At 41.6% G+C, this 25,062-nt stretch overlaps 1 protein-coding gene across 3 annotated transcripts; it reads left to right on the forward strand.

The window, feature by feature from the left end:
- Positions 1–1,257: 1,257 nt before the first annotated feature.
- Positions 1,258–24,762, forward strand: b3galt2 (UDP-Gal:betaGlcNAc beta 1,3-galactosyltransferase, polypeptide 2). Of its 3 annotated transcripts, none has more exons than XM_047373835.1 (2): positions 1,258–2,038; positions 22,414–24,762. In XM_047373835.1, exon 2 carries the CDS (start codon positions 22,753–22,755, stop codon positions 24,079–24,081), a length of 1,329 nt encoding a protein of 442 aa, XP_047229791.1. In that variant the 5' UTR covers positions 1,258–2,038; positions 22,414–22,752; the 3' UTR covers positions 24,082–24,762. The 3 variants fall into 3 exon arrangements, with proteins under 3 accessions (XP_047229791.1, XP_047229792.1, XP_047229793.1); XM_047373836.1 differs by having other exon boundaries at positions 1,258–1,963; XM_047373837.1 differs by having other exon boundaries at positions 1,266–1,416.
- Positions 24,763–25,062: the final 300 nt, after the last annotated feature.

The following is a 25,062-nucleotide window of genomic DNA, read 5'->3' on the forward strand; positions in this document are numbered from 1 at the left end:
TACCCCAGTGGCTTCCATAGTCTCCATATATACATATACAGGGGTTGGACAATGAAACTAAAACACCTGTCAATTTAGTGTGGGAGGTTTCATGGCTAAATTGGACCAGCCTGGTAGCCAGTCTTCATTGATTGCACATTGCACCAGTAAGAGCAGAGTGTGAAGGTTCAATTAGGGTAAGAGCACAGTTTTGCTCAAAATATTGAAATGCACACAACATTATGAGTGACATACCAGAGTTCAAAAGAGGACAAATTGTTAGTGCACGTCTTGCTGGCGCATCTGTGACCAAGACAGCAAGTCTTTGTGATATATCAAGAGCCACAGTATCCAGGGTAATGTCAGCATACCACCAAGAAGGACGAACCACATCCAACAGGATTAACTGTGGATGCAAGAGGAAGCTGTCTGAAAGGGATGTTCAGGTGCTAACCTTGATTGTATCCAAAAAACATAAAACCACGGCTGCCCAAATAACTCTCCTGTTTCCACCAGAATTGTCCGTCGGGAGCTACACAGGGTCAATATACACGGCCGGGCTGCTATACCCAAACCTTTGGTCACTCATGCCAATGCCAAACATCGGTTTCAATGGTGCAAGGAGCACAAATCTTGGGCTGTGGACAATGTGAAACATGTATTGTTCTCTGATGAGTCCACCTTTACTGTTTTCCCCACATCTGGGAGAGTTACGATGTGGAGAAGCCCCAAAGAAGCGTACCACCCACACTGTTGCATGCCCAGAGTGAAGCATGGGGGTGGATCAGTGATGGTTTGGGCTGCCATATTATGGCATTCTCTTGGTCCAATACTTGTGCTAGATGGGCGTGTCACTGCCAAGGACTACCGAACCATTCTTGAGGACCATGTGCATCCAATGGTTCAAACATTGTATTCTGAAGGCGGTGCTGTGTATCAGGATTGTAATCATTTTAATCAGGTGTGCTGGAGTAAAGACATATCTAAAAACATGGACTGTGGGCCCTCAGAACCAGGATTAACAAACACTGTTTTAGACTGTCTTTCAACTTTCAAATATTTCCCTTGCTATTCATCTCCACGCTTTTGGAAAGTCGTTATATCAATAACTCAATGTCAATTTATGCCTGGAATATGTTTTTCAATTGTTTGTGTCAACTACGTGATTTTTGTTTGTCTTTTACTTAATGTAATATCTTTCGCCTACACCCCATGAATGCATCATAACAGCGTGGGCCACGTGAGCTGCTCCGCTAAGAGTGCTGTGACGTGGTCGAGCTCCGTCAGTGTAACGGTGTCTGACAGACAGCTTTCACGGGCCAGCGGCTGCCTTGGCCGGCTGAGAAATCCGACAGGGGTCGGGGTCGGTCCAAGACGTATCAGAAGAAAGCATCTGGGGTGGAGAAAACAAGAAGCCTCCAAAGCCAGGAGGTGAAGGTAGATGAGTTACTGCTTTTGTTCTCCTTCTAGGAGTCGGGGTATATGTTTCGCCTGTGAATGGACCCAGAGGTGGGAACTGATATTTTTGTAATACTGTTTTCCTCCATCGCGTTTCACTGCACTGCACACAAGCCCGGCTCAGCATCGTGGAGGAGAAGCCGCATACCTGCAGCTCTGTCGTCGCTGCTCCCCTTAATCATTCTAAAGGGTCGGCTGCAGATGAAAGTGCGGGGATGCTCTTTAATTTTTGTATGAAATGAACACCTCTGTAGAGAAGGATAAACTTGGATAACATCAAGGAAACTAACTGGGAACTGCATCGTAAAGCAAGCATTTGAAAAAGAGTTATATAACGGCTCCAGGTAGAAGAAGAGTGGTAAAACAGAGTCGCACCAGGAGGAGAACCAAAACCCTGCAGGTTACATGGGCTTCTGTGGGCATGAGGACCAGAAGGGTCGTTAAGGTATCTGTGCAGTTAGAGAAAAGGGAGGCGGAGGACGAAGGACGCAACTGAAGCTCCGGTCGGGAGAGGCGGTGATGGCTGGTAAGGGTAGCGGGGTTCAGTCCACCCATCAGCCGACTGCAGCCCTGTCAGCAGCCGCAGCATGAGGTGGAGGAGGTACGCAGAGTTGCACGTCCCATCGGTTCTCGACATGCTCATTATTCATTTAGCCTTCCCCTCCTTCCCCTCCAATCCATTACATCCACCTTTCCTCAGCAGCCTTGACTGGAATCCATGAACCCATCAATCAGTTTCTCCATTTAACCCACCTTGACTCAACATCATTTACCTCCTCTTCATCATTTTCTAGCTCCTGAAATTATTACACTGACAAAGTAGTCCTTTGAGTTCTGGGTAGGTGGACCTCTGTTTAAGAAGAGATATTTTAATCCTCTGGTTTGTTTTTTTTATTGTGGTATTTTTAATGGTGAAATAAAGGTCATTTATACACATTCCAATTTTGGACCCTACTCCATCCTCCAGCCAAAATGCAAAGCTATTGAGTTCTTATTGATCAAATTGATTTAAGGAGCTTTATATCCACCTCATTGTGCCAAGCTGCCTGAGCTTGTTGGCAACCAAGACTTAATGATATCTGCTAAATGCTGGAAGTGGCTTTAAAATAATTCCTGGCAAACCTCACCATCTGGGTATTTATTCTGTACCACCAGAGTGTGAAACTTTAATGGGTTTAATTTTCGAACCAGCATATAATTTATTTCTGAAGTGCTTGACCTCTCATCTTTGGCGAAGACGTTTATGCAAAGAGAGAGACCTGGGTTTAAAGAGTAATGCATTACATTTCTAGAGAACGGGAGTAAAAGTTAAGAACACAGTTGGAGGAGGTGAATATTGCTCCCCAAGTAGAAAGAACTTCATATAAAATTTACCACTGCAACGATTGTCTATATCTGCCAAACCATTATTTCTTATAGGTCTGCTTTTTATTTTGCCTAGTTTTAAGAGGTTGATCGGTCTTGTTTTTAAAAGGGCAACTATTTAAATGTTCTGCAGTGCCATTATTTTGGCCTTGTATATAAAGTGCACATTTTTGTAGTTTTGTAAAAGTGGGCTGAAGGGGGTTATATTTATAGAGTTTGGATAAATGTAGATTCATTCTTTAGGTCTTCTGATTTTAGCCTTTAAAACGTCCTACTGTAGGCTCCCTTAGTCTATTACTAAGGGAATTTTCTTCATCTACAATGTAACAACAAATCTATTTATAATACTTTTTATTCTAAACTAATTTTCTGAAACTAAACTTGGCAATTTTAATTGAAAACAGCATAAAATTTGAGCTACAGAATACATCGAGTCAGTCATCACCGTATCTTCAAAGTGTCCAATATCGCAATTGGAATAGACTGCTTGGATGTATGGAGGGCCGTTTCGTTCAAAATTAAATAAATACTGCAATTGATTAATTATTAATAAATATTCCATGAAATAATTAAATATTCCCATGAAATAAAACAAAAATAATTATGTTTAAAGGAAATTTCATCTTATTTAATTTACTTAAAGATTTATTTATTTCATAATGCAGTTTTATTTTGTGACACTTTTATTTTATTTTATTTTGTAAAGCTACTTTACGTATTTAAGTGACTTTTACTTTTTAACCCCGTTTTTCATTTGAAACTCTTTTTATTTCATGTTCTTATATTCAAACGAGGGGGCGGAGTTTTATCTTTGGGGTGGCGCTGGGACAACAGGGCCAAGCTCAATTCGTGGCTGTGGCCGGCAGAAGCATGCCGCTGCCTGGCTCCCTCCCCTGGCTCCGGCCGTAAAAGCCTCCCCTGGCTCCCTCCAGCAGGCTATCCGGCTTTCTCCTCCTCCAGCGGATCCAACTCACCACCAGGTGGTGATCAGTGGACAGCTCAGACCCTCTCTTCACCTGTGTGTCCAAAACATGCGGCCAAAGGTCTGATGATACGACAACAAAGTCGATCATTGACCTCCTGCCTAGGGTGTCCTGGTGCCAAGTGCATTGATGGACACCCTTATGTTTGAACATGGTATTCATTATGGACAATCCGTGACTAGCACAGAAGTCCAATAACAAAGCTCTCCCACCTCCAGGAGAGCTTTGACCAGATTCAGGGGGATGTTGGAGACATAGAGTCCGAGTGGACCATGTTCTCTGCATCTATTGTCGATGCTGCTGCCCGTAGCTGCGGCCGTAAGGTCTGCGGTGCCTGTCGCGGCGGCAATCCCAGAACCCGGTGGTGGACACCGGCAGTAAGGGATGCTGTCAAGCTGAAGGAGTCTTATCAGCTGTGGTTTTCTTGTGGGACTCCTGAGGCGGCTGACGGGTACCGTGAGGCCAAGCGTGCCGTGGCCCGGGCTGTGGCAGAGGCAAAAACTCGGGCCTGGGAGGAGTTCGGTGAGGCCATGGAGAAGGACTACCGGTTGGCCTCAAAGCGATTCTGGCAAACCGTCCGGTGCCTCAGGAGGGGGAAGCAGTGCTTCGTCAACACTGTTTATAGTGGGGGTGGGAGACTGCTGACCTCGACTGAGGACATTATCGGGCGGTGGAAGGAGTACTTTGAGGACCTCCTCAGTCCTGCCATCACGCATTCCCTGGTAGAAACAGAGGCTGGGGACTCGGGGTTGGACTCTTTCATCACCCAGGTTGAAGTCACCGAGGTGGTTAAAAAGGTCCGCGGTGGCAGGGCTTCTGGGGTGGATGAGATCCGCCCTGAGTACCATACCATACCAACTTTATTTATAAACACTTTATACACCCACAGGACCAAAGTGCTGTACACAATTGTAAAAACAATGCAAAATGGAAAGAGATTGAATATAAAATACATATTAATGTACAGACACAATAAATCAACTAAAAACATCTCAGATTTTGCCAAACGCCAAAGAAAAAAGATGGGTCTTAAGGAGTGAAGAGGCCTGTCTTTGAGTACCTCAAATCTCTGGATGTTGTGTGGCTGTCATGGTTGACACGCCTCTTCAACATTGCGTGGTGGTTGGGGACAGTGCCTCTGGACTGGCAGACTAGGGTGGTGGTCCTCCTTCATAAGAAGGGTGACCGGAGGGTGTGTTCTAACTACAGGAGGATCACACTCCTCAGCCTCCCTGGTAAGGCCTACGCCAGGGTATTGGAGAGGAGAGTCCGGCCGATAGTCGAACCTCGGCTTCAGGAGGAGCAGTGTGGGTTTTGTCCCGGCCGTGGAACACTGGACCAGCTCTATACCCTCTACAGGGTACTCGAGGGTTCATGGGAGTTTGCCCAACCGGTCCACACGTGTTTTGTGGACCTGGAGAAAGCATTCGACTGTGTCCCTCGTGATGCCCTGTGGGGGGTGCTCCAGGAGTATGGAATCGGAGGCCCTTAATTAGGGGCCATCCGGTCCCTATACAAGTGGAGCAGGAGTTAGCGCTGGCAATGCGGACCAAAGTCGGACCTGTTCCCGGTGCATGTTGGACTCCGGCAGGGCTGTCCTTTGTCACCGGTCCTGTTCATAACTTTTATGGACAGGATTTCTAGACGCAGCCAAGGGCAGGAGGGGGTCTGATTTGGGGACCAGTGGATTTTGTCTCTTCTTTTTGCAGATGACGTGGTCCTGCTGGCCCCCTCTAGCCTACAGCATGCGCTGGGACGGTTCGCAGCCGAGTGTGAAGCGGCTGGGATGAGGATCAGCTCTTCCAAGTCAGAGGCCATGGTACTCGACTGGAAAAGGGTGGCTTGTCCTCTTCAGGTTGGAGGGAAGTTCCTGCCTCAAGTGGAGGAGTTCAAGTATCTCGGGGTCTTTTTCACGAGTGAGGGAAGAATGGAGCAGAAGATCGACAGACGGATTGGTGCGGCTGCCGCGGTAAAGGGTGCGTTGTGCCGGTCCGTTGTGGTGAAGAGAGAGCTGAGCCGAAAAGCAAAGCTCTCAATTTACCGGTCGGTCTACGTTCCTGCCCTCACCTATGGCGATGAACTTTGGGTCATGACCGAAAGAACGAGATCCCGGATACAAGCGGCTGAAATGAACTTCCTCCGTAGGGTGGCCGGGCCCTCCCTTAGAGATAGGGTGAAGAGCTCGGCCATCTGTGAGGGGTTCGGAGTAGAGCCGCTGCTCCTCCACATTGAGAGGAACTAGTTGAGGTGGCTCGGGCATCTATACCGAATGCCTCCTGGACGCCTTCCTCGGGAGATGTTCGAGGCACGTCCCACCAGGAAGAGGCCCAGGGGACAGCCCAGGACACGCTGGAGGGACTATGTCTCTCGGCTGGCCTGGGAACGCCTTGGGATCCCCCGGAGGAGCTGGAGGAGGTGTCTGGGGAGAGGGATGTCTGGGTGTCTCTGCTGAGTCTGCAGCCCCCGCCACCCGGTCCCAGATAAGCGGAAGACGACGAGTACAAGTAAATAAATCTTTAAGTAAATTAAATAAATCTTGAAATGAATTAAATAAAATAAGATGTAAATTTCTTTTAACATAATTATTTAGTTTTATTTCATGGGATATTTATTTCATGGAATATTTATTAATTATTTATCAATAGCAGTATTTATTTATTTAATTTTGAATGATATGGCTCTCCATATGGATGATCTTTCTGACTAAGATGCTAAAGCTTTGGTAGTAAAAGAAAACGTGTGGAACATTTGGGTTAGCTCAAGTAATATTACAGAATTCAATAACACTGCATTTTAATTTATTCCTGAAATTGTGCGGCCCTAGATATACTCACAAATCATCTAAGGTGGAGTTAATGGGCTGAATATTAATTAAAGTTATCACCAACAAAAATAGACTTTAACCCCTCTCCGTCAGTTGGAAGGTTTGGCTTGAGTCTAAAGGGCCAGTTAAACATTTCTATGTGAGATAGCACGGTCAACTGACCCTTTATCAGTGCTGGGTAATGTTGAAGTTCCTCTTTAAAGAGGCCTTCTGCGCGTTCGTTTATTCACCATAACCTGGAGGAATTACACACATTATAATAAATCACACGGAGACAGCTGTATGTTATTCAAAAGTACCTGGACCCAGGGAAGCTCTCGTTTTCAGGCCACACACCGAGACGACTTCAGAGCTTCTCACTGGGCACATTGCTTTTATTAAAACACACATGAAAATGGGCAGCGCCCTTGATTACAATATTTTCTCACATGTAGTCACGTACACACTTTCTCCGGCTTACCATATTTAGACAGTCATTGTCTACAGCTGCACTCCGTATCTACTGATATAAGCAGGGAGTAAGTCAGTCTCTACTTTTTCACACACTCCTTCAGCTCTCAGTATTTTCTGCTTCATCACACTCAAGGCCAAGTTTGTGCAATAACAATTCTGCAGGCCACAATGTCTTATACTAACACAGGTTATACATTTTATTTCCCACACTGGTTATGAACATAATAATAATGATGCACACACATAATATATCTCCACAGTAATAAAGGTGCTCTTGTGGTCTGACCCACATCTGGCCAATATCTGGTGCTAAAGTATTGCCTTGAAGTTTCAATTGTTTGCTCTGCAACACTCAAAGGAACGCAGACATGCTAGTATCGACAACACTTGCAACACCTAAAACCAGTTGAGTGCGATAAATACTTGAAAATCATAAGTGTCAAAGCTTCTCTAAGTAAAAGAAAATATATTTGGTTGAGGAAGTGTGCCGGTCTTTAGATATGCAGGAGGAGAATTCCAAAGATGGAAGTTGATTGTTTAAGCACAAGTAATCTTTTCATCCTCTGACGCATCTGAGTTTTAATCTAACCCAAATTTCCACAGACAAAACTATTTCTCCCCATGACTGCACACATTACAGGTAATCTGTTTTCGAAACACAAACAGGAGAGCATTACTTATTATGTAAACTGTCCTTCAGATAGGTACAGATAGAGGAATCTTTGTGTGAACAGGAAAATAATAAATCATGGGGCCTGGGCTTGTTTTTGCATTTATGCCACTTTAAAACTGTTTTGATGATACGCACCTTTGCTTAAGTTTGTAAAAAGCTCTTTTCCGCAATTCTGTTTCTTCTATGTTCTAAAGACCACGCATTACCAGTTAATTTTAAAACACGTAAAAATAAACTGTTAATAGCAGAAATAATACGGCTTGCGTAAAATAATGTATATGAGCCAGAGTTAGCAACACACGGTCTTCCAGTCAGGAAGAAAAAGAATGAGGCCTCAGTTGTGCACCATTGTATGCAGAAGAGTGCATTCGTGAGTGAGGTTATTTTCTGCAAACTTCCAGCTTAGCTAGGTTTTTTATAATCTTAGGAAGCTGTACTGAATGTGGTGCATTGTTGCAAAGTGGCCAGTATTTCTCCTCGAGGACCGAATCTGGTTTTCTGCTATGTATAAGCTGTAGGATCATTTTCTGGCACACGCACAGATCTGTGTAGACCCATTATCATTCTGTCATTCGTAACCTTTTTTACAGTCCCTCTGTGAGCTGCTGGTGGAAGTTTTAAATTCTTAACATGTTGAGTAGAGCCAGAAAAAAGACACATACTAACCTCTTTAGCAGACGAAGCAAACACAAAATGTTCAGAGATGCTTTCCCAATGATACAGATGAACAGGAAAAACCAAAATGCAGAAGGATGCCACATGCTAGTTGTGGTAATGCTACAAAACTGATGATTGAGAGAAACTTAAAAAAAGTAAGTAAAGCTCCTGTATCTGCAACAGTGAAGTAGTAAACCTCCCAGACAACATAGGCTAAAACTATCTGTTTAAATATTACCTTCACCGACATGGACAGCCCAATGACTGTGTTCTGTTGGTCTGAGCTCTTCCGTCGAGATGCGCTTCCCAAGTGCCAAGTTTCAAACTATGCAACTCTCCAGTCTTTTGTCTTTCAAAATTTATCAAGAACAACAAAACAGAACATGGCACACGTGAAGTTGACAAGAACACACCAAGGAGTATAAAGAAAATTAACAAAAAGGATACAGCTTAAGAATACCGTAAACACAAAATGCCAGGGTGTTCAACTCATTTTAACACACAAAATTAAAGTTTGTAAAATGTTTTAAGCCATTTGTTTATTCTTGCTGTCCATTATTGAGAAAATATAATGCTTTATACACAAAAATAATTAAATGAAATAAGGTTTATGATTAGAATACTTGGATTTATGAGTATAGAGGCTGGACAATATAAGTAGCAGATTTAATGCAATAAAATGAGAATTTAGTTTCACAGATATTGACAGCAGACAATACATTATTCCAGCATAAGTAAACATTTGCGTAAATATGAAAAAAACAAAATGTTTAAAACAAAAGTTTGCTCCAAAGATTTAAATGAGCAATACCAGAATAAATGAACCATTATTTCCCTTCCCTTTTCGACTTTAAAAATTACAGTTTACATTAATTTCACCTTTAAGTCTGTGAAGGTAGTGGTTAGTTGGATGAAACATTTTAATCATCTTCTGTTCTACTGCGGTACAAATTAACTTAGGAAAAATGTTAAATCAGCTGATGGCTCGATCAGTTACTAAATAATAAAGCAATGAAACAGACCAGTGCCCCCCGCCCCCATTACTCCTGTTCAGTTGTGAAAAAATTGGAGGCCAGTGTTAGGAACGTTACTTTAAAGTAACTACTTATATTTACTACTTACTTCTCTCAAAAAGTAACTGAGTTAGTAACTCGGTTATTGCACTATCAAGGTGAGTAGTTACTTGGCAACGTAACTATTCAGTTTTTAAAATTTAAAATGTTACAAGTTGCTGACCAGAAAAATCAAGCCTTTTCTGTTTGCACAGATTGTCGGAGCTCGCGCTGGCCGTAGCATGGCTTGGGTTATTAGCCACAAGTGTTGTGGAAGGGTGAGACGTTGCGAGATGCTTCATAAGGTTGGAGTCGCTGGTTATGGACGTGGATAATTTCTTTGTTCCCAGACATAACTTGCAAATTATATGCAAATTTGTGCCTTTAACATCAGTGCTTTTCAACAGCTTGTAGCGATATGTCTTTTGTTTTAACTTGGGTCAATTGTGATAAAATCAGGATTTTGTGTGTGCTATATCACGTACCTGTAGGTATAGGTGTAGTACTGAAAATGTACTTTTAATTGCCTAAGCAGTGTATGAGTCAGCTGACCTTGTGCCTAAAGATATAGTTTTGACTACAGTATGCTAGGGGATTTAAACTGTAGTCTTAAGGAATAGATTTTCTTAACTTGGTTTGGTTTAAAGAGTATGACCTGTAACTATTACCTGCTGTAGATAAAATTTGTTTGCTTTACTTTGATTAAACATATCATTTATCTAGCAGCTTGACAGATAAGAGTGGGACTTTGGGCATATTAAAACTCGAATCTAAATTTCAGTGGTTCTCGTGGACACTTTTGAAAACGTTTAAACTGCTGTCATTCTTCCATTTTATGGTTTTACATACAAGTTTATGGTTGTTTGCCAGGTATGCCAAAGTTGATTATAAATAACCTGCTACAGTGATCATCCTATAAGCTTGACATTTTACATATTGTAGTAAGTGTTCCAAATAAAAATGGCCCTTGTCAAAGACTGCAATTATAGTGATTTTAGATTGCTATATAAATAAACCATCTAATGAAATACGAATGTTTAAAGAGGTATAACAATGTCTCACTTTATGTACAGTAGGGGTGGGAAAAATGGCAAAAATTGTATCAAAGCTTTTTTTTTTATTAGAGAAAAATCATAAAGACAATTTTAGAACAATTTCTCAACATAAAAACTATTAAAAAAACTGGCCAAAGAACATTTCTGGACAGAGTATAATCAACACTGAGCATTTTTGTTTCAAGTGCATTTAATGTTCCAAGTGCTCACTTGGAAGCACAGTGACTTAAGCGGTTTGGCCTAAGTCAGAGAATGTCGAGTTTAAAAAGTAAACCATGACAACAATCAGACTGTAAAAATTAATGTATCAACTGTTTCTTTACCTGACATTTATGTAACAACAAAAAGTCAAATAACAGAAAAAACCCTTACATTTATCACCTGGAAAAAATTGATCGGAGAATACAAAAGTATGATCTATATAATGGGTTCGGAACCATTTTTAACCAGTTTCTGCAGTTTTGCCAACTTGTGTCAAGTACAATTAATAATTACTTAATACATAAGAAGTACACTCTGTAATTTAAAACTAGTCAGACTGATCTTGAAGGTGTTGAGGATACTGAAATGTTTTTTTAATTAGCTTTAAAAAATTGTAAAATGTTATTTGATGTTAAGGCTTTTTGTTGTTGAGGCCTGAAGGAAGTTACCTGAGCTTATCTGCTGTATTGATGCTATGGAATAAACACTTGTTCATTCAGGCTAGATTTCTAGCCTTCCTTGCAAATATGTAAAATCCAAACTGCAGATTTCCATGCTTTACTGTCACAGCCTTCAGCTTGCATCTGTGATAAATCATCTTAGTCACTGAGTTTGATGGACACTCAAGGAACCCAAAGGTTTAAATAGCACAATAACCAAATAATGTTTCAATAGTCATTTCGTTTTAAAACTGTCATAACCCAATATTAGTGCTAAAGAGATTTTTATAAAACCAAGTTACATCCTACTACATAAATGCCAGCTTCTGAAGCTGATTGAAACAGCCAGAAACAAAAATGACATATCTGAGCAAGAGAAAAGAAGAGAAATGTTTAGATTTCATCTTAGAGACAATCCAACACCCTTTCTGGTTTGTCAGTTGTAGTAATTAAATTGTATTTGCATTACACCTTACACAAGTGAACAATAGAGGAATATAATTAAAAGACAGAAATAAAAACAAATTAATTAATAGATAATAAAAACATAATATTTAAGAACTTAAGTAAAGTTTTAGTAACAATGTATTGAGTTGCTTTTTATACAAGTCAAATCTCTGAAGACAATGTAAAAAAACAAATGAAGCTGATTACACAGTCAGTGTTAAACAGTCTGGAAGCAGTGATCCCCTGGACTTTTATTTGGTCCTTGGGACAACTAGCAGAGTTTGGTTTGAGGAGCTGAGGGATGACGTTGGGAGGGGTGTATGGCCTTAACAATGCAGTAATACAAGAAGGAGCCTGACCATGCAGGACCCAGAAGGGTAAATTCTGGATTCCAAAATGAATTCTAAAATGAACAGGTACCCAGTTCAAAGACGTTTAAATAGGAGTTATACGTGCTCTTCTGTGTTTTCCAGTTCCAGAGTCTTTAATTTTTCTGTTAGCTCTTCTTGAAGAAGCCCTCCTGTTCTCCACTCACTACGTGTATTAACTGCACCTGTTTCAACTCGTTAACTGTATAAAAGACACCTGTTGACACACTCATGCCGGGCTCACACTGAACAGCTGCGGTGTGGGCGCCACAAGGAACGCAAATCATTAAAATCAATGTGTACAGTCACATCAGCCACGGTGCTATGTGGTTGGGCTTACCGAGGACGTGTGGCTCAACGAAATGTTTCCGCAAAAAAGAAAGAAGTTTGACCGGACGCTGCAGCGGCTTCTACAACAAGCTCCTGAATTTTACCAACCAAACAGGAAGCGTTTTGGTGAATTTCATAATAAAATCAACCCACCCACATACACTAACTTGACTGGTAGGTGACTGTGGCTCAGTAGGAAGAGTAGTTATCTTACAGTCAGAAGGTTGTGGGTTCAATTCCAGCGTCCTCCTGCCATATGTCGATGTGCCCCTGGGCAAGGCACTTAACCTTGAGTTGCCTACCGATCTGCGTATCGGTGTATAAATGTGTGAGCGTTAGTGAGAGTGATTGGGTGAATGTGGCTCTAGTGTAAAGCGCTTTAAGTGGTCTGCATGATGGGAAAAGTGCTATATAAGTTCAGTCCATTTAGTGTAAACAAAAAACGAGGAAACGGAGGCGCTATTTGAGGGTGAAAAAGGATAGTTATGCGCACGGATAACAAGTTTTTGCCATAGAAAACAAAATCCATAGCTGTTTTTACTCATATAAAGGGATAGCAACAAAAATTAGCAGACAGGGATTTTCCTCTCTTGTTTTGACTGCATGCTCCGAAACGTAAACATTACTTCATAACCGGTGACACGGGTCAAAATACAATCAAATACGGGCTTTGTTTCTGTGACACTTGCTAAATGTTTGAGCTAGTTCTCACATGAAGTCCCAGAAAGCGCGTGAGCCCACATGAATGTCTGCTCTCTTGAGCGCCATTTCCACAGCCGGAGCCGTAGCTGGGTCAGGCTGGCCCTAGCGCAGTGTGAGTGGCTTTCTGCTGCAGGACTGCACCGCAGTTGCACTGCATTCATTGTGAGCAAGGCGTCAACCAAACAACATCCAACCTCTCCACAATGGCCAAGACCAGAGAGCTGTGTAAGGACATCAGGGATAAAATAGTAGACCTGCACAAGACTGGGATGGGCTACAGGGAAATAGTGAAGCAGCTTGGTGAGAAGGCAGCAACTTTTGGCGCAATTATAAGAAAATGGAAGAAGTTCAAGATGATGGTCAGTCTACCTCGGTCTGGGGCTCATTGCAAGAGCTCATCTCGAAAGCATCAATGATCATGAGGAAGGTCAGGAATCAGCCCAGAACTACACGGCACACCTACTCAATGACCTGAAGAGAGCTGGGACCCCATTCTCAAAGACGACCATTAGTAACACACTACGCTGCCATGGATTCAAATCCTGCAGCTCACGCAAGGGGCCCTGCTCAAGCCAGCATGTCCAGGCCCATCTGAAGTTTGTCAAGGACCATCTGGATGATCCAGAGGAGGAATGGGAGAAGGTCATGTGGTCTGATGAGACAAAAATAGAGTTTTTTGTCAAAACTCCACTCGCCGTGTTTAGAAGAAGGATTAGTACAATCCCAAAAACACCATCCCTACCAAGAAGCATGGTGAAACATCATTCTTTTGGGATGCTTTTCTGCAAAGGGGACAGATTGACTGAACGGTATTGAGGAGAGGATGGATAAAGCTATGTATCCGGAGATCGTAACCAATAACCTCCTTCCCTCAGTAAGGGCATTGAAGATGGATATTGACTGGGACTTCCAGCCTGACAATGATCCAAAGCACACAACCAGGGCAACTAAGGAGTGCCTCCATAAGAAGCATCTCAAGGTCCTGGAGTGGCCTAGCCAGTCTCCAGAACTTAACCCAATCGAAAATCTTTGGAGGGGGCTGAAAGTCCGTATTGCCCAGTAACAGCCCCAAAACCTGAAGGATCTAGAGAAAATCTGTATGGAGGAGTGGTCCAAAATCCCTGCTGCATTGTTTCAAACGTTGTCAGGAAATGTCTGATATCTGTAATTGCAAACAATGGTTTCTGTACTAAATATTAAGTTTTTTTTTTTTTTTGATAAATCAAATACTTATGTCATGCAATAAAATGCTAATTAATTACTTAAAAATCACAAAATATGATTTTCTGGATTTTTGTTTTAGATGCTGTCACACTTGAAGACACCCTTAGTGACATTTCTGGTATTAAACAGAATACCTTCAAAGTAGTTGCATAATAATTCCATTCATTACAACCATTATATACAGGTCCTTCTCAAAATATTAGCATATTGTGATAAAATTCATTATTTTCCATAATGTCATGATGAAAATTTAACATTCATATATTTTAGATTCATTGCACACTAACTGAAATATTGCAGGTCTTTTTATTGTCTTAATACGGATGATTTGGCATACAGCTCATGAAAACCCAAAATTCCTATCTCACAAAATTAGCATATCATTATAAGGGTCTCTAAATGAGCTATGAACCTAATCATCTGAATCAACGAGTTAACTCTAAACACCTGCAAAAGATTCCTGAGGCTTTTAAAACACCCAGCCTGGTTCATCACTCAAAACCCCAATCATGGGTAAGACTGCCGACCTGACTGCTGTCCAGAAGGCCACTATTGACACCCTCAAGCAAGAGGGTAAGACACAGAAAGAAATTTCTGAACGAATAGGCTGTTCCCAGAGTGCTGTATCAAGGCACCTCAGTGGGAAGTCTGTGGGAAGGAAAAAGTGTGGCAGAAAACGCTGCACAACGAGAAGAGGTGACCGGACCCTGAGGAAGATTGTGGAGAAGGGCCGATTCCAGACCTTGGGGGACCTGCGGAAGCAGTGGACTGAGTCTGGAGTAGAAACATCCAGAGCCACCGTGCACAGGCGTGTGCAGGAAATGGGCTACAGGTGCCGCATTCCCCAGGTCAAGCCACTTTTGAACCAGAAACAGAGGCAGAAGCGCCTGACCTGGGCTACAGAGAAGCAGCACTGGACTGTTGCTCAGTGGTCCAAAGTACTTTTTTCAGATGAAAGCAAATTCTGCATGTCATTCGGAAATCAAGGTGCCAGAGTCTGGAGGAAGACTGGGGAGAAGGAAATGCCAAAATGCCAGAAGTCCAGTGTCAAGTACCCACAGTCAGTGATGGTCTGGGGTGCCGTGTCAGCTGCTGGTGTTGGTCCACTGTGTTTTATCAAGGGCAGGTCAATGCAGCTAGCTATCAGGAGATTTTGGAGCACTTCATGCTTCCATCTGCTGGAAAGCTTTATGGAGATGAAGATTTCATTTTTCAGCACGACCTGGCACTTGCTCACAGTGCCAAAACCACTGGTAAATGGTTTACTGACCATGGTATCACTGTGCTCAATTGGCCTGCCAACTCTCCTGACCTGAACCCCATAGAGAATCTGTGGGATATTGTGAAGAGAACGTTGAGAGACTCAAGACCCAACACTCTGGATGAGCTAAAGGCCGCTATCGAAGCGTCCTGGGCCTCCATAAGACCTCAGCAGTGCCACAGGCTGATTGCCTCCATGCCACGCCGCATTGAAGCAGTCATTTCTGCAAAAGGATTCCAAGTATTGAGTGCATAACTGTACATGATTATTTGAAGGTTGACGTTTTTTGTATTAAAAACACTTTTCTTTTATTGGTCGGATGAAATATGCTAATTTTGTGAGATAGGAATTTTGGGTTTTCATGAGCTGTATGCCAAAATCATCTGTATTAAGACAATAAAAGACCTGAAATATTTCAGTTAGTGTGCAATGAATCTAAAATATTAGAATGTTAAATTTTCATCATTACATTATGGAAAATAATGAACTTTATCACAATATGCTAATATTTTGAGAAGGACCTGAATACCAGCTTTACTGTGCAGCTTTGTGAAGGGGCTAGTGCAAACAGTTTTCTTCTATAATTACCGGTAATAGGGATTGGTTTATTTTCTTTATCTTCCGTGATTTTAGAATGAAGATATTTTCGGACTTTTGCTGTTGTAAGTTAAGTAAAAGCTAAATTAAACATTACTTTTTAAATTGTTTTTGCACATTATAAAGATAAAATTATAATGATAAAATAATTAATTTGCAGATATGTTTAACTGAAAGGAAGAAAGCTCTAGCTTATCCACAACAGTGACAGTATTTAAACTTTGGAGTATGGAATAATGTTGCCTTATATTCTCATGAACTCTGTGCTTTTCTGACTCTAAAGGCCAAGTGCTATAACATTACATCAGGGCTAAATTAAATCATACATGTTGTGGTTCACTGAGGATTGTTGTTTCTGGGTAGCGTTTTTAGGTAAAATGAGATCCTCTGTCAGCCATATCAGTCAGGGCTGTTTTCTATAAAGTGGATTTTAACCTCCATCTTCAATGAACAGCTACTCTAAATGGCTCTTAAATGGGAGCAGCACTTTTCCTCAGGACAATGTGTCACTATTATGAAATGCAACGTTTTCACTGAGTGATTGTCATCTATTCATTGGCATTAGCAAAGCTTGTTTTGCATACGCACACAATGCATGTATTTCCTATTAAGACACAGAAACAAAACAACATGCATTATTTCTATTTTTACCTCCAGGTTTGAAGCTGATGTAGTGACAGTCCATGCTGATGCACGCCTAATAATGTCACCACTGCGCCACTCCCCTAGCCCCGTTCTGATTATTGACTGCTGCAAAATCGCTGGGGCTTTAATTAGCGCTAGTGTAACTAATTGGTCGGCATAGAAGTGACATTGATGGGAGGCAAGAAAAGGAATTAATGAGGAGAGGCATTGGCAGAATAAATAGTACTGCTAAAAAGTGAAAATGGATTCCTGATGATCCCATTGAAATTAGCTTTATGCTGAGAACGACTGAACAAACTCAATTCGTGAATGCCTGTGTGAGACTATGTGGATGGGTGGGTGTCAGCACGTGGGGGGGCGTCTGTTCCTTGTGTATTTCTTTTATTTCATGTCTGTGTGTGCCTCCCTGTGTGTTCTCCTGATTAGAGAATTTGTGTAACTAGATGTTCATTTGGTTGACAGCAGAAATCTCTCGAGCGCTCGATGTGCTTCGATATAAAGTATGTTAACCTTTGAAACAAAGCTTGCCCTGGCCCCTCTCATTCCCCTGTAATTGCCTTCACTGGGTAAGCACACTCGCCTGAAAAGGTTATCGTGTTCCTTGTCAGTTGTCGTGATGAATGAGCCAACAACAGAAAATTAAAAAAGAAAGTTTTGGAAATCATTCTCACACTATGTTGGCACAATATTTGCACCTAATGCCAAAATATAACTGATTATCAGGGGTACATTTTTGTCAAACTTTTATTCAGATCAAAAGGCCATGGAAAATGTTACAGGTATCCACATTTTATTCCACTGGATCATTACCAGTTGTACAGTGAGTTGAGCTTCGAACTATGAAAATAAGAAATGGCAAAACACAAAACAAATAAAGTAGGCAATTTATTAAAAACTGCTTACACTCTGACTAAATAAAGTTTGAGACCATTAGCTCTATAAAAAACACAAACCAACAAAATGTTCCATTGATGGAAAAATCACTCAAGAACCTGACGGAGCAGTTTCCTCCCTGTCACGTGGAAAACAAATTCAGTTGGATTTCCTTGTCTAACCATTAATATTGGAACCAGGACCGTATATTGTTTTCTCATCCAAGAACTTTTATGCACCTTTAGTTTCCCATTTGTGCTTCCTTGCCAAGTCCAAAGGGCGAATGGGAGGAGAAGTGCTCTTTGCTGACGTTTTCTGTTCTTTAATCCTTGTATGATCTGTCTAATGGTTTTTAGGAAGTCAGCAGTAGTAAGGAGCTTGAGTAAAGACCCTCTCACTCAGCACAGGTGAAATTTCCATTGGTCCACCTTTAGACTTTTTTGTGCCATAAGCCTCATGATATTCAAAGAAATTTTGAAATCCTTACAATTCCAGACTCAAGGTGTATAGTACTGTGAGATGCCTTTCTTGTGCAGTTCAACATCTTGCCATGCTCAAAGATAGAAAGTAGGGGTGCACTGATTGCAGTTTTCTGGTGGCTTACCGATCTACAAAAGCCTATTTTTTAGTCTTTTGCTCCTATTTCTTCTCGTTTTCCATTTGCAAATACTTGTAATTTATTTTCCTGTCTTAAAATTTTGATCAGGAGTGTACACACATACTCTCACCGGCCACTTTATTAGGTACACCTGTCCAACTGCTCGTTAACGCAAATTTCTAATCAGCCAATCACATGGCAGCAACTCAATGCATTTAGGCATGTAGACATGGTCAAGACGATCTGCTGCAGTTCAAATGGAGCATCTGAATGGGAAAGAAAGGTGATTTAAGCAATTTTGAGCGTGGCATGGTTGTTAGTGCCAGACGGGCTGGTCTGAGTATTTCAGAAACTGCTGATCTACTGGGATTTTCACGCACTACCATCTCTAGGGTTTACAGAGAATGGTCCGAAAAAGAGAAAATATCCAGTGAGCGGCAGTTCTGTGAACGCAAACGCCTTGTTGATGCCAGAGGTCAGAGGAGAATGGCCAGACTGGTTCGAGCTGATAGAAAGGCAACAGTAACTCAAATAACCACTCGTTACAACCAAGGCATGCAGAAGAGCATCTCTGAATGCACAAAACGTTGAACCTTGAGGCGGATGGGCTACAGCAGCTGAAGACCACACCAGGTGCCACTCCTGTCAGCTAAGAACAGGAAACTGAGACTACAATTCGCTCAGGCTCATCAAAATTGGACAATAGAAGATTGGAAAAACGTTGCCTGGTCTGATGAGTCTCGATTTCTGATGCAACATTCAGAATCAGCTTTATTGCCAAGTTTGTACATACAAACAAGGAATTTGACTCCGGTACACTTTGCTCTTTTGTTCTGTTTTTGCATTACAGAATATACAAATTTACAATGTACAATATACCCATATATGATAATAAGGTGCATTTGCAACATCTTTATGCTGTTGTTTTGTACTTTATTGAATGTTCATCAGAGAAACAGCCTGGGGAAGAAACTGTCTCTGTGGTGGCTGGTTTTAGTGAACAGTGCTCTGTAGCGGCGGCCTGAAGGTAAAGCTCTGAACAGTTTATGTGCAGGGTGTGTGGGGTCTGCAGAGATTTTAGCAGCTCCTTTCCTGACCCTAGACCTGTATAAGTCCTGGATGGAGGGAAGGTCAGCCCTGATTATTCTCTCTGCAATCCTGATTATCCGTTGCAGTCTGGACCTGTCCTGTTTTGTGGATGAGCCTAACCACACTGAGATGGATGAAGACAAGACAGACTGAATGATGGCAGTGTAGAAGATGACCAGCAGCTCCTGTGGAAGGTTGAACTTCTTGAGTTGCCTCAGGAAGTACAGTCTCTGCTGGGCCTTCTTTCGAACAGTGTCTATGTGTGAAGACCATCTCAGGTCCTCAGAGATGGTGGTTCCTAAGAACCTGAAGTGGTTCACGGCCAATGCAGTGTTGGTAGATGGTAGGGTCGGATGGTAGATGCGGATGGTAGGGTCAGAATTTGACATCAACAACATGAAATTCATGAGATTCATCTGCAGCATCTGTGTGGCGCTATCATGTCAATATGGACCAAACTCTCTGAGGAATGTTTTCAGTACTGGGTACAGTACTGAATCTATGCCACGAAGGATTAAGGGAGTTCTGAATGCAAAAAGAGGTCCAACCCGGTACTAGCAAGGTGTACCTAATAAAGTGGCTGGTGAATGTAGAGAGGGAAAGAACACAGGCCGTATTTAAAACCAGTTACCAGTTTTGTATATTCATGCAACTCATTTACAAATGAGTTTCTTTCAGCAAAAAAACAAAAAAAAAAAACAATCAAGGATTAAATTCCACCTAACTCACAAGTATTGAGATCAGTTTAAACTCAGTGTCCCCTAGAACATGTTGATTTAACATGTTGAAGTTTTTTTTTACAGATGTTCATAGTGGTGAAAGACTTGAACTAATGTTGAAATGAACAAACATTCCATGATTTTAGTAGAAGATAATTTTTTAATATTTGTTTTGCGGCACTAGTGGACTTAATCTTGTCTTTTTTTTTTTTATGTAGGCAGACAGGAAATTAAGCAAACACATGCGCTGCACAAAGTACAAGTTCTTTAGTAAACAGTTATTGTCCAGAATATTATACCTTTGTGTGATTCTGTTCTTTATAGAATAACATTGCAAGTCCATCAAGCAGATTTGGTCAATTCTGCCCAGGCAGTGAGTACGCAGTCAGCTGCTTTAACTGGCATGCTACTCTACCCTCCTAAGCATGCCAACTGTACTTTCATGTTCATTTTAGTTGCCCTTTTCCTGATCCTGACCATGTACATGTTCTGGATGGTGGGACGACCACAGGAAAGACTGTGTAGTGGCCATCTTTAAATGATATCAATGTTATGATAGAACATTTTAGTTTGCTTTTTTTTTTCTTTTAGTAGTTTTGAACAAGTAACATGTTAGATAATATATAAAGGCATTAAAAAGACTTCTGTTTTAAATCCTTTATCTGGAAGTACTGGAGAGTCTAGAAAAAAGAAATGGTGACAGAGTAAAAGACATGACACAATTGATTTCTAAGCAAAGAGAGAATACTGCATCTGGGGAGCAGCTGATATTGACAATGAAGTTGGCATCTGGTTCACAGCTTCATGTGGTGCTTTCAGTTTTTCTGATGAATCTAGAAGAGATTGGATCATCTCTAGTTTAAAATTAAAATACTCTGACCTAATCTAAACTAATAACTAACTTGAACTAATGCAATTTGAAATTTGGAATAGTGGAAACACAAAAAGCGAGCATCATTAATGATGTTTTGGCATAAGGAGCACCTTAGAATTAGGCGAGCAAAAGAAACACAGTATGGACTGGTGAAACCTGGATTAAATTGTTCTACACTGATTAAATTCTTTATAAACACAATGTGTGAGTTCTAAAACATTTACTCTTCTTTGGATGTTTAGTTTTCCCAGACATATTGCTAAATTTTGAAATGATTGCTAAAATCTCATCTCTTTCTCATGATATAACGAACATACATAGCCGTGTTGATGCACATATGTAATGTGGATATAATTAAGCCTTGTGCTTTGTGTGACTCACACCAGTTTCATTAGGCAAAACTGTTTTGAATGAAGACTGCTGGGACACCATTTTACTGTTGGCATGTTTGTGAATGCTACAAATGCCCAATTAAAATCATATGCAAAGCACAGTAATTCTTGTGCTTGTTTGGCTTAGCGACTTTCAGACTGAACGTGACCACCAGTATGTCTGTCTCAGTGGACAACTCCCTGGTGGCCACAAGACATAATCATTTACATTTTATACACATTGTTATGTGTTTGTGTGTCTGCATGTGTGCATAATCCTCTGCGTGTTCTGTATCCATGCTTGTGTGTCCTCGACGATTGAGCATCCCTGTTGATCCCAACAAGACAGTAGGCTGATAGGCTGAAGGAGAATGACGAGCAGTGGTTGTCATCGCCAGGGGCAGGCTTGCGGTTCAGCACCACTGCTTGCTGGACCCTGAAAACTCATTTTGACAGATGCGTTTCCTCTCTTGCTGTTGATGTGCGGTGGGGGTTGATGACACTCGCCAGCCTATGTGGTTTAGAGCAGGTTTAGCCTGCACCACACTGAGCAAACCCACAATTTATACGTAAGCTCTAGGCCTTTAGCTGAGTAATCATTTTCAAAATGGAGTCACAATCTTCCTTTCCCCCAATTTCAACCTCACGGTTTATATTTTTCACAAATACATTTTCAGAATATTTGGAATGGACTGTGTTCTTTAATGTGAGATTTTACAATGATAAAATATTTTAAATGGTCTTTAGACAGGGTTCCTGTAAAAACGGTTCCTATTTCCCTTTTTTCCTTTTTGTAAAGGCATAGATGTGATTGCTATGTTTTGTAAATCCTTCATCAACAAGCTACAGGCCCATGCTGTGTTTTTCATCCCTGTCTAATGAAATATGCTATGTTGCTTAATGTTTTCAAGGATTTCCCTTTCAAACTGTCAAATCAGCTTACCAAACAAAAAAACATTTAGGCTCTATTTCTATAAAAAGCTTGAATTGAGACTTTTCCATCTGGACAAAATATTTTCTGATTATTTTTGTTGAAATAAACAAGCCTTGTAAATTTGATAGTAAAGAAGAATAACTGTTAAGAAAACTGGAGCCAAAATAACTGACAGTGCCAGTGAATAGAAGGGTTTTGCAGAATGTTTTCTGAGTTTCTTTTTTCTCTTTTTAAATTACAGGGAGCAGACACAGAGGAGGTGACCCTTATCATAACCTGAAGAAGACAAGACCCAGTGCGTGACCTTGTTTGTCTAAAGTGCCAAAGAAGGACAGGGAAAAGCATCGCTGGCAAAATAATAGCCTACGTCTACTTTTCACTAGGACCCCTTTCAACCTTGCTTCAAGCTACACTTAGGGGCTCAACTGTTCTCTTGACTCCACCTGGAGCCTGCCTCCAACCCATCTGCCAGATCAGATAACCTTCTTATTGTTGGTAACCACATGTTTGAGGTGACTGTATGTGACCAACGCTGTCCATTCTCAAGCAGGAGCAGTGTCTCACAACCTCAATCTGCATCATGCAGTGGAGACGGCGGCACTGTTGTCCCATCAAGATGACCTGGACCATCAAGCGTTCACTCTTTCGAACCCACGTGGCTGGTCTGCTCTCCCTTGCTCTACTCTTTACATTTTTTTTATTTTTCAGCCACCAGGAATGGCTGCCAGGGCGCAGTGGACCTCGTGACAACCCGCTAGCCTACACCATCAGGGGCCTCCGGAGTCCCAAGGGAGAGGCCAACCAGAGCAGCTCCCTCAGGAGTCTGTGGAAGGAGACAGGGTATGGAGCGCCAAAGCCTCTTCTCAACCTCAGCTCTCAACAGGCTGAGGAGACGGCAGCAGAGCCAGGAGGAGTAGGTGGAGCTGGAGGAGGATCCAGAATGGGCGTCTTGGGGCTTGGGGACTCCATGAGCTCTAACAACAGTTTACAGAAGGAGATGGATGTTGGTGAGAAGCTTAGTGCTCAGCCCTACCGCTACATCCTAAACGAGCCTTTTAAGTGTAGGGACAGTATGCCCTTCTTAATCCTCCTCATTGCTGCTGAGCCTAGACAAACTGATGCACGCAATGCAATCCGGCAGACATGGGGAAATGAGAGTGTTGCAGGGGGGCTGGGGTTTGTCCGACTTTTTCTTCTTGGCACAGGAAAGAGTTCAGATGCTTTCCTTCAAAGTAGCATTGAAGAAGAGAGCCGTGTTTACCATGACATCATCCAACAGGACTATCAGGACACCTACTACAACCTAACCACCAAAACCTTGATGGGAATGAACTGGGTGGCCACCTATTGCCCACATGTCTCCTATGTGATGAAGACGGACAGCGACATGTTTGTTAATACAGTGTATCTTATTCAAAAGCTGCTAAAACCTGAATTACCCCCCAGGCAGAGGTATTTTACAGGCTATCTAATGAGAGGCTACGCACCAAACCGAAACAAGGACAGCAAGTGGTACATGCCACCGGAGCTTTATCCAAGCGAGCGCTACCCGATATTTTGCTCAGGCACCGGGTACGTGTTCTCAGGGGACATGGCTGAGTTAATCTATCAGGCTTCGCTAAGCATACGCAGGCTGCACCTGGAAGACGTTTACGTAGGGATCTGCCTGGCAAAGTTACGCATTGACCCAGCACCCCCTCCCAATGAGTTCCTCTTCAACCATTGGCGTGTCTCTTATTCCAGTTGTAAGTACAGCCACCTGATCACATCCCATCAGTTCCAGCCCAATGAACTTATCAAGTACTGGAACCACTTGCAGAGCAACAAGCACAATGCCTGTATCAATACGGCGAAGGAGAAGAACGGCAGACACAGACACCGAAATTTCCATGGGGAGAGGCCTCCATGATGAATCCTGTGACTACATCCTGCCTCAGAAAAATACAAATGATACGTGAAGAAGGGAATCTTAAACTTAGCACTAAACACTATGAGAGAAAAAGCACATTGTTTTTTGGTATTGTGTACAGTTTATCAACCAACCTATTTTTTTATTTTTGAAGAAGTTATTATAAACTTATTTCAGAAAGGAGGAATGGGGAACATGATTGTGTGATGCACATCGAAAGCTGCAGCTCAAAAGTGGGGTTTAGGATAATTCAGGTGCCAACAGATTGGTGGTAATTCATGCTCTTCTCTCAAGGGTAGGACAGTCAGAGTCTACAATGTTTAAAGGGATGGGTAAAAAAAAAAACCACCACTGTGTTTACACAGACAAAGGGAAATGTACATTTATTTTGAAAAGTTACACTACCTAAATATGAATGAATGAATGATAGAAATCTTTAACATTGACCAGTTATGCTGCCCTGTATCTCTGTATTTATTTTATAGATCTATCAAAGGACACTACTAAGAGTAGTTTTCTTGTCATCCAATGTATTTTATTTTTAAAAGGATTCACAGAAAGCACCCACAATCATATCAGAGATGACTGAGATTGTATTTTCTAAAGCTTTACATTGAATATAACTCTGCACTTACGTAAATGTGCAATGACTCAGTTTAAAAAAAATAAATGTACTGAATTAATTCTGCTTGTAGTTCTTGAATCTTGTCTATTGTTCAAGGGAAATGGAATACAGATTACATTGAATAGGACCACTAACACCAAATAGGTGGTCTTAAAGCAAAGTAAGAACTACAATAAAACATAACCAAATTAAACATAAAAACAAGGTTCTAAGTTACAATTTCCTGTTAAACTAGAACTGAATGCCAACGATGAAGTGGGTTTAAGATGTAACATGATCAAGAGATTACAGATTAGGCACTGAGATGGCTCATTCACCTTTACATTTGAGCTTGGATCAGGAAATGCCCAACACTG

This window comes from Girardinichthys multiradiatus, chromosome 9 (assembly GCF_021462225.1).
Source record: "Girardinichthys multiradiatus isolate DD_20200921_A chromosome 9, DD_fGirMul_XY1, whole genome shotgun sequence".
Classification (NCBI taxonomy): domain Eukaryota; kingdom Metazoa; phylum Chordata; class Actinopteri; order Cyprinodontiformes; family Goodeidae; genus Girardinichthys; species Girardinichthys multiradiatus.